We start from the raw sequence: 9,658 nt of genomic DNA, 5'->3' as shown, positions 1-9,658 counted from the left end.
ATTTATGTATTAATCACATATATTTGATTATTTTCAGCTGTAGCAAACAAACCCCTCCCCTCAGGGATCAATATGTTTCCAGGAAGCTGCCCTTGGTAAATAGTTTGTGTCAGCTGCTACAGGTGGCTTCACCACACGGCAACCTGCTATGATTTATTAGAGCTTTTTATTTAAAATTCAGAAAACAACACAGACGTTTGCCTGCAGATTTGATTTCGACTTTCAACATACACGTCTGATGAGTACCTGGCCAATTTAAAAAGCTTTGATTGTAGCAGAGTGCCTTTTGTGCCCAAATAAAAGCTGCTCTTTAAACTTAAGATGGATGCTAAGCAGTCAATCAAAACCTGGCTTTTTGCTGAAGCTTTCATAATGATTTTCGCTTTGAGATAACTAGAGATATAATTTATATATAGAGTGATTTTTTTTAAAAAATTAAGACACAAAAATCATTTCATTTCAAGATGTCAACAAATGTCTTTAGCTGCAGACATCACCCATTAAAACTTGATGTTAGTATTTTAGAAACAGCGATGCGGTATATGGTTGTCTGACTAAACATGCATTTATAATTTACTTTTATTAGTTGATGTAACAGCAGATAAAACAACTAAATCATAGGGTCCAATGGTATTTCCTTCTTGCTGTGTTTTGTTCTTAAACAGTGACTCCTGCTGGTGGATTAAGATGACTACAGAAATCATTCCCACAGTTTTTTGATGATGGGACACTTCGCAAAATTTATAATATCTCAGTCTCCTGTATGCTATACACACCCATCCTTGTTGTAAATGTTTTTTTTTTTTTTTATCTGACTAAATCGTATTGCAAAAGCTTTTATGAATAGACTTTTCATTTTTATTATGCAGTATGAAAGTGAAGGAAAGTGAAGCCTTTCTTTGAAGCCTTATATCTGTTTGATTCCTCAATAGTTTTCAGAAGAACCGCTGCAGATTGTGCTGAACACGTAATGACTTGTAGAATAAACTAAATTAATGAGAAAAGTTGACACTTTTTAGTGGGAATCTACACTGAACGTTTCTCAGGAACAGCTTCTGGTGGTTGTCAGTGGCATTACAACGTGAAGCTCTTTGTTTGGCTTTAATGTTCCCAGACATTACGGTTTTGATTTTTAAACACAGTCTTTATAGGTAATTATAGGTCTATGCATCTGCTGTAGCTAAAATGACAACATTTAAATATGAAATGCACTGAAAAAAAGACATTCCCAGTCAACATCCCACTACTGGGTCAAAAAGACATTTTAAGTGAGATTTTTTTTTTGATAGCAGATGACTCAAAGCTGTTTATCTAAAAGTAAAATCAGAGGAAGCACATCAAGTGTGACAGGTCACGAAAAGGAAACAGTGATTTGTTTCGGAGGCACGTCTGCAGCTCATTGTACAGCTCAGTAACATCTGGGCTCAGGCTTTTTCATTTAACTACCAGCTGCTACTTAAACAGGTGACATGATTACATCCACCTCACTTAGCAATACCCATAATTTCCAACCAGGGGAGAAAAATGTAACAGTTTCATTGTAAAACTGACAGGCTGCATTTGCTGTGTGTACAGTTATAATAAAATGGATGAAGGATTTAACAGTCCAACAGATCTAACGCTAAATATCAAATATCCTTTATGTGTGCACTCCCGCGGAAATTTAACAGCAATAAATGTCCTCCTTCAATTATTTCTTAAGTGTTGAAAAATGTGAAGCAGTTGCAACTGAACTGCAGAGCAGCAGAAACAAACGGGTTACTGAGACGTCGTTTTAAATGCTCACAACATCTGATTTTCATCAGTAAAACCGATCAAACATATGGTTCAAAAATAACTTTAGGAAGTCATCTTACTTTCCAACATCAGTACTTTACATCCCACGCTCGTTACACTGTGGAAAAATACAATTAGTTTTGTTTCAGAATTAATGTGACTCCACCAACGTCAATGACTTTATTCTTACATTGCAATCCTTAAAAAACCCAAATGATCTTATTTCCAAATCACTGTATTCATGATTCTTCTTTCACAACTGTACAGCAAATTTTGCTTTTTGTCATTATGTAAAATTGTTGATAAGCCATCACTTCATTTATTTAGCAGTTGAAATTCCTCAGATATTCACTAAAAAGACACTTATAAACATTAAACATGTTTTTTTGTGCATATTGTGCTTTTTTGTACCAAAACCAATTTCTAAATGGAGCAATGTGCATCTTTTTAATAACGTGTTTGAATTTAGTAACAGCTTCATTTAAAGTTACACATCTAATCTAATCTAATCTAATCTAATCTAATCTAATCTAATCTAATCTAATCTAATCTAATCTAATCTTGAAAACATGCTATCAGTATTTCATGCACACTTTTTGCTCTGATGCAGTGCATGTAAAAGGCATGAAATGGTCTCATACGGTATTAATCCTGTCACACAGTTGACTTTTTTCTTAAGTTAAAAACAGAAATGCTATATATAATGTGGAAATATTGTAAAAGAAAATACTGGAGAGAGTACTAAAAGGCACTTGACTATTTACAAATTCAAGTTAACTGTACATTATTAAAAAAGTGCATCAAAATGTTTGAAGACATTCTTGCGTGTTTTTCTAGATGTGGTAATAAAACGAGTTCTGCATGTATAAAAAGAAATAAAAATAAAGTTAAACTCCAAAAATCTTCAGTTCAGTTTTGTTTTTTTCTTAAATTATGACCAAAGATGTTCCAGATAAAAAAAAAAACTTTTAAACATTAAATTCCATATACATTACAATATCTTTACATTTATGAAGTTGCTGGGTGGACAGTCACCCTTAAAGTATTTTTATGTACTACCAACCTTTCTGAATGTTTAATCAAAGGTAAATAAATACACACCTTAAAGAGATAAAACAGCAAATGGCTGTTTTTCTGCAACAAAGACAAAAAAGTAGCCAGAACGTTTTGGAACAAATCAATGAAAATTAGTCCCCTTCCTCCTTAGAAAGAGTCAGAAACAACATGGCGGTCAGTGGAATACACAGGTAAAAACAGACCCAGTATTGTAGCAGTGCAGGAATGTTAAGTGAGTGTGACAAGGCTGACTCAAAGGTCAGGGGTTACGTTGTAGGACAGGTCCAGTGCACCGAATAAGCCTTGCAGCCGTGGTCCTGTGGCGCCATCTTTGTGCTGCCGCTGTGGCGCTGGGGAGCAGTGGGGAGGTGAGTTGGTCCCTGAGTGTCCTCTGTGGAAAAAGGCGTCTGCCGGGAGCCCTCACCCTGCGTTACCGCTCTTCAGCCACCTTCCCGTTTGCTTCCTGCTCCTCCTTTTCTTTCCGTTTCTGCCTCTGGAAGAACCCGAGCTGGGAGAAAGAGGAGTCAAACATTAAGTAAGGGTTCATGTCAGGTTATAATTACATGCCGGCTCTGATCTCGCTTGGATTACGAGGTCTGAGTCAGATGGTGGGTAACCCCGACATTCTGCTGATAAATGGGCTCCTTTTGGACGAGGGCAGAGAAATTCACACTGTTGGAAGGCTACTATATGAGCAAGCCTAGAGAGAGGGGTAATATGGAAAGGATGTGGGAACTATGGAAACTTCAAAATCCAATATCCAGATTGACTCAGGAACAACTTCAGACCCACTGCTCCAACATCTGCATACGGAATCTGCTATCACACCTAGAGATTGACGAAGTACAACAAAGAAGTTATGACAAGGGGGGGAGCCAAGATGACAGATCAAGGCGAGGATATTTCATCACCATTTGACTATAGGTACCAAGCCCCATCCTCACTGAAAAATTGTATTCATTTCCTCGGGGAATACCTGAGACTGAAGATCATGACCAAGTTAGGCATTTATGACCCCCTTGCCAAGGCTAGTAGACAAAGTAACCCCTGATAGAAGATGTGAATGCAGAAACAACAGGCTGGTATACACCACAGCAACATCAATCCTTGAAATGCTTGGCTATAGGATGAAGACCACCATGCATACAGAGGATTGTCCTCCATGGAGGAGACTGAAGGCTCAGTGCAAGGCAACATGGAGAGAAATCAGCCAGAAGAACATAAAGGGGCAATGAAGAACAAACTTCCAAGAAAACACCACAACTTGTCCCTACACGAGAATCTGGGACTGCCTAATAATGCCGCGCAGCTCTGTCCTGCCACACCACACCATCCAAAGTGTACTCTCAGTAGCAGGTAATTAACATGAGATTTAACCCACTCAGGGCCGAGACTGAACAATCCTGGAGACGCAAGTAGGAGACGGAGGCATCTCACTATGGCTAAGAGCTGGGGTTAAGATCTGACCCCAGAATAAGAACCAGTATCATTATAGTGGCAGACATCAAAGTCAGATTTACAGTGTTAAATACTAACCACAATAGTGTTATTTTGAAAGACATGGTTTTTTCCCATAGTTTGTATATTTAATCAACACTTTTTTCTAAGCATACCTCTGAAAATTACATACAAAGTAAAATAAAGATCAACTGCAGCTCATTCTTCAAAAAAACAAACAAAAAGAAACAATTCTGCCTTTAATGTGGCCACATTTAAGGCGTGCTGGTGATTGCTGATTAAATAAAAGAAATATTATCTATTGAGGCATGCATGAAAAACTGGTGTCTGATTTTAAAATATAATACTGTGAAGGTATTGTTTCTGAGAAATGGTTGTGCGTGATGACGACTCACCTTCCACAGAGCCAGGCTGAGAAGAGCTAACAATAAGAGTCCTCCCAGCGTGCTGCCAATAATAATCCAGGTAGGGATTCTGTAATCTCCCTCCTTCCTGATCTCCAGTATTATCTGTCGGATAAGATTAAATCAGAAAAAGTCATTTCTCTTCAAGACTCCCAGTGTCAGCTGTAGTTTAGTCTTAAAACAGTTAACCTGAGTATCCAAAGATTTGAGCATAAGTCATATAAATAATGCACTAAAAAGTAAATGAAACATTAAGGTACCAAGAGCTAATGAGATTTATTTTGTGTAATTAGTCCAAACATTTGTTGCAGCAGTTTAAAACAAGGTTACTTTATAAAATTACAGATTTTTGAACAAGAATTTTAGAGAATAATGTCCTCTATAGACCCCTCAGTAAAAGTTATACTGCAAAGTGAGATTAAGTCAATCTGAAAGTGAATGTTGTTCGTGCTATTAAAGCCTCTTTAGTTAAATTTGGCTTTGTCACTTTGATAACAAGAATTGAATTTACAACAAAATGTTCATAATGTTTTAACCGGACATACAAGTTTTTGGTAATTATTATTTGTAATTTCATGAACAGCAACAACAATGTACAAGTTATGCAACAAAACTAATTCCCCTTTTCTAAGTCATCATTTTTTATTTTTTATATAAAAAGTCCATAAATTACAAAAAAGCATGAAAGAACCCTCTGTAATAACCAACAGGTGGCAGCAGATATTAGCGTTTTGTCTTTTTTCTGTGCTGCTGGTCCTTTCGGTCCCTAAGCACCACACAGCATGTGTGTTCAAACCAAACCTTTACTGTATGAATATGTTCCTCTTTATTTGTGGTCTGCTATGTATAATTTTAGAAAAAAAAACTCATCCTTCTTCAAAAGAAAAGCAGGCCACTATAAAGTGAAATAATCTTAACGGGGCATAAATTTTACTCTTTTGAGCTCATCCAAGTAGGTTTTTAAGCTTTGCTTTGCTAAACAGAAAGAAAAAAAACCCAGCATGAGACTAAATCTTATTTAAATATAATGTTTTTAAGCAGCTAGTTTTCAGCTGGGTCAAACCCGGGGCAGGGACAGCTGGCGTTGACTCACATGTCTGACGGGTCGCTCTTCATGTAGAAACATGGGGCTGGAAGCAGGGAGCTCCACTGATGCACTGGTTACCAGTTCCACAATCTTAAACTTCAGCTGGAGGGGAAATCAAAACACGCAGCCACTTTTTACTAACAACTCAAACCACAGCAGAGATAAAGAACTACAGCAGTAAAATGAAAGCAGATTCTGAGTACAGCTTATTAGATAAATGTTTTGGGTTGAAACTCACTGCGTGTAGCGTATCTATTCTCAGGGCTCCTGCGATTCTAACGGCAATCACTTTGTGGGAAGCCACATTGACTGTGCACTGGATTGGCAGAGTTAGGGTGTTGGATCGGTTCTGTGTGAAGAAGCAGGAGAAGGGTCATGGCAAAGTCTAAAATACAAATATTATTGGAAGAATTTACTGATTTTTTTTTCTTCTACCAAGCGGGAGAAACGGGAGAGATCCTCAGGTGAAGCTCTGCTCTCTGCTATGTGTTGAGGTGGAAAACAGCGTGTCCCATTTCTCTGTGACATGAGGGTGAAAGTTTAATTTAGTCTTTTAAAATCTTATTTCAGTAGAGAAACCGGAAAAAATACAAACAAGAGGATAAATTATTGTCTGGTTTATCTGATGTGTGACCCTAGTGGCTGAAGATGTCATTAGCCTCAGTTAGCTCAGCCTAATGAGAAAAGGCCTAAATTTGTCATTTCCTACTTTTTTCCCCTTTGTTTTTCTTGTTGAACATTTGGAAATTTATATTAAAGCTAATAAGTCACTAGTATTATAGCTGGCAAACTGAGCAAACCCACACCTTAACAGCGAATCCTAAATCAGAAACTTAGCCACCAATGCAAAGTACCGCAGGCTGTTAAACATTTTAAAATGCTCATCAAAATCAAAGATACGAAACTTAAAGTGTAACAAATGAATCAAACAGCAAAATCGGAGGGAAACTTTAGGATATGCTACAAACAGCTCTGAATAGTGAAACGTGAGCCAAGTTTTAAAGTCGAGGACCATAAATACACCCATAAACCTTATGAGTCATACATTTGTATCATTTAATTATAGTGTGCAATTTATTTCTTCCTAGAGTCCAAATTTATTTAGGGTTTGAATTCTGTTCATTTCTTTTAAAGACTTTTAGTGACACAACACCATAACCCAGTTCTTGCCAGATTTGGACAAGTGTTAAAGCAGTGAAAGGACTCAAATGCAAGAGGCATGTTGAGGATTCAAAACAGGAGTGATTAATAACCAAAAAGAATCCAAAATGTAAAATGAGTGCTGCAAAAAACACAACTAGTGAGCAGGAACAAACAGAGGGATCTGAGAACTGAAACCAAGGCTAATATACAGAATCCACTGACAGGGCAGGTTGTTGGGGGCGAACAGATCAGGGATTCAAAGCAGGTGGTGAGAAAAGGAGCGAGAACAAAGACAACTGAGGAAATCAAGAGACTGACAAAACGACAAAAATACTAAACCCTAAACTTTAATACGTGTTGAGCAAAGAGTAAACAAGAAACTGAAACAAAACTGAAATCCAAAACAAGACAAATTATAACAGCAATCCACTAACTATCACCAGTATACTTTAATTTCCATGTCTTCTGCATGGATCATAAGCTTGTGTTTGTTCAACGTTAAATCCCATCACTGTCAATTAAACTCACACGGTTAGTTTTCCGGTTCCAAACTTACCCGGTCAACATGGAAGTCAAATATCTCCAGGAGCCGGTTCCCATTTTTCGTCATTTCTGGGATCTCAATGTCCAGCTGTAAATTTTTTACTGGAAAGTATCCAAGGTTCTGGATCTGAGACACAGCGAGGAACAGATTGTGTAAATTATTCCCAGGCAGAGTTTTTCTTCTTTTTTTTCCCCCTGTATTAAGGACAGAGATGATAAAATGTACTCTCACCTGGAAAGTGAAGTTAAAAGGAGGGCCAACAACTCCAGGCTCCTCCAGTGAGAGTTCTGACTTGATTTCATACCGAGTTGGATTTGAATCCCTTTCAGAGGTAAATATATAAAAACAAACACCAGAGAAGCACACGTTGAGACTTCAAGTATAAATTCCAGCTTTACTTTCTGGAATTTATTATCCCTTCAATGAAATCCAGCATTTTCAGTTTATGGCTACTAAAAATCATAACAAGAGCTTCAAAAACAATCACTGTTTGGTAAGAGGCTATGAAGAATCGACAAACCTTGTAAACAGAAGATCTCCTTCATATTTCAGCGAGTAATAGATATCATTGAAATTATCTGCTGTGTTCATTTCCTCACCATCACTGTTGAGAGGCCAAAAATATTCATTGATCATGAATGAGAAAGTTACAGCTGTTGTCATTAGGATGTTTTGGTTCAGTATTTGGACACAAAGAGAGAATATATTTGAAGCATATAAAATGAGGTTCGAACCTGCTGGCTTTAAGGATAACTCTGAGGTGATCCAGGAGGACAATACGACTGAACTCAAACTCCAGGCGAAATGATACCTGTATAAAGGAGAACATAAAGATTAGAAGTATGCTAGTTTTTGTTTATTAAATAAACAATAAAAGCATGTGTGTTTCAAAGCTATTGTATACATACTATATGCTCTCCAGCAGTAAAGGTCCTGCATTATTATTATTATAAAGGAGTAAAGTCTGCAATAACCTGCTGTCTTCCCAGGATTTAACCTCAGGCACTTTATCATACAGTTGGTGTTGTTCAAAGAAATCCAGAGGTTTCCCCTCTAAATGAGGACAATGCTATCCACACACACAAACAGACCTTTGAGGGGAAGGTGGATTTAGAGGGAAATACAAAGAAAGAGGTGGTAAAGAGGGAAAAGCTGAAGATGAGCGTGTGAATAACTGGAATATGATCGACAAATCCTCAGCAAAAACAGAAGGAGAATCCAAATCTGACGAGAGGAGGAGGAGGAGGCTTGATTGGCAGCAGAATGTACATAAAGAAGAGCAGAGTATTGTTTTCACTCCTCCAGGACGTAATGAAGTCCTGATGGGTCCTGTCTGACCACAGAGGAATGCATAACAAGGTTACTGTAGCTTCTCTCCTTTACAGAGACAGACTCATACTTGACTAACCACAGATACAAGATGGTGACCTCCTTATGCAACCAAGCGCTATCAAGTTTCATGAGTATCTTAAAATAGAGAATATTTTGAAAACAACTGAGTGATGTTTCTTTAAAAAATGTTAAATGAAACAAAAGAATGCAAAAGCAAACATACACAGTTCATATGGGTTTGGAAGACATGATTTTTCTGTGGGAAGGTGATGATCGAGCGCCAGATTGTGCCTCATGTTACGCTCCTCTGAACCGATGCAGTTTGGCTGCCTCCCTAATCCGGACTGCATAAATCCAGCCAAATGACACGCTGATTGGCAGCTGTCAAACAGCCACGCAAAGTAATTAGTTTGCTCTTGTCTGTTTTCTCTAAAAAAAATTCCAGTCTCCATCTCAAGACCACATTTATCACCAATTACCAATGCCAGATCTGGAGAAAAAGCAGCTCAACAAACAATTTTTGGGGGGTTTGGACAGAGACCCAAATGAATCCAATGCACCTCAGAAACATGAGCAGAAACCCATGACCACCAACATCTGTAAACAAACAAAAAACCCAAGGCGTAAGAAGCTCACCATGCATGTCAGTAACATGCACATGGCATATCATTTCCAGACCTCCCTGCGCTGAAGTGTTCCTAAAGTTTACAACTTTGTTTTACATTGAACAAGAGCTACCAAAAAAATGATAACTATCTGTTTTTCTTCCTCCTTTCCTCCAGCTGAGGAGTGTTTGGGCTGGTTTGGCAGTGACCGAAGTGCACAAGTCAGCCTTGTTTAACATTTGCCACATTTTTA

The 9,658-nt window shown here is 37.8% G+C and overlaps 1 protein-coding gene across 3 annotated transcripts in view; it reads right to left on the bottom strand.

The window, feature by feature from the left end:
• Positions 1-767: 767 nt before the first annotated feature.
• itga11a (integrin, alpha 11a) overlaps positions 768-9,658 on the bottom strand; it is a 50,221-nt gene continuing 41,330 nt past the window's right edge. For all 3 annotated transcript variants that reach the window (XM_017414175.2, XM_017414176.2, XM_017414177.3), the window contains 9 exons: positions 8,203-8,279; positions 7,989-8,072; positions 7,700-7,790; positions 7,481-7,594; positions 6,217-6,300; positions 6,020-6,130; positions 5,788-5,883; positions 4,686-4,799; positions 768-3,340 (listed from right to left, as the gene is read on the bottom strand). In XM_017414175.2, coding sequence (XP_017269664.1) covers positions 3,263-3,340; positions 4,686-4,799; positions 5,788-5,883; positions 6,020-6,130; positions 6,217-6,300; positions 7,481-7,594; positions 7,700-7,790; positions 7,989-8,072; positions 8,203-8,279 — 849 coding nt within the window. In that variant the 3' untranslated portion in view covers positions 768-3,262. The remainder of the gene's footprint in view (positions 3,341-4,685; positions 4,800-5,787; positions 5,884-6,019; positions 6,131-6,216; positions 6,301-7,480; positions 7,595-7,699; positions 7,791-7,988; positions 8,073-8,202; positions 8,280-9,658) is intronic.

This window comes from Kryptolebias marmoratus, linkage group LG15 (assembly GCF_001649575.2).
Source record: "Kryptolebias marmoratus isolate JLee-2015 linkage group LG15, ASM164957v2, whole genome shotgun sequence".
Lineage (NCBI taxonomy): Eukaryota > Metazoa > Chordata > Actinopteri > Cyprinodontiformes > Rivulidae > Kryptolebias > Kryptolebias marmoratus.
This window is presented reverse-complemented; position numbering and strand designations above follow the sequence as displayed.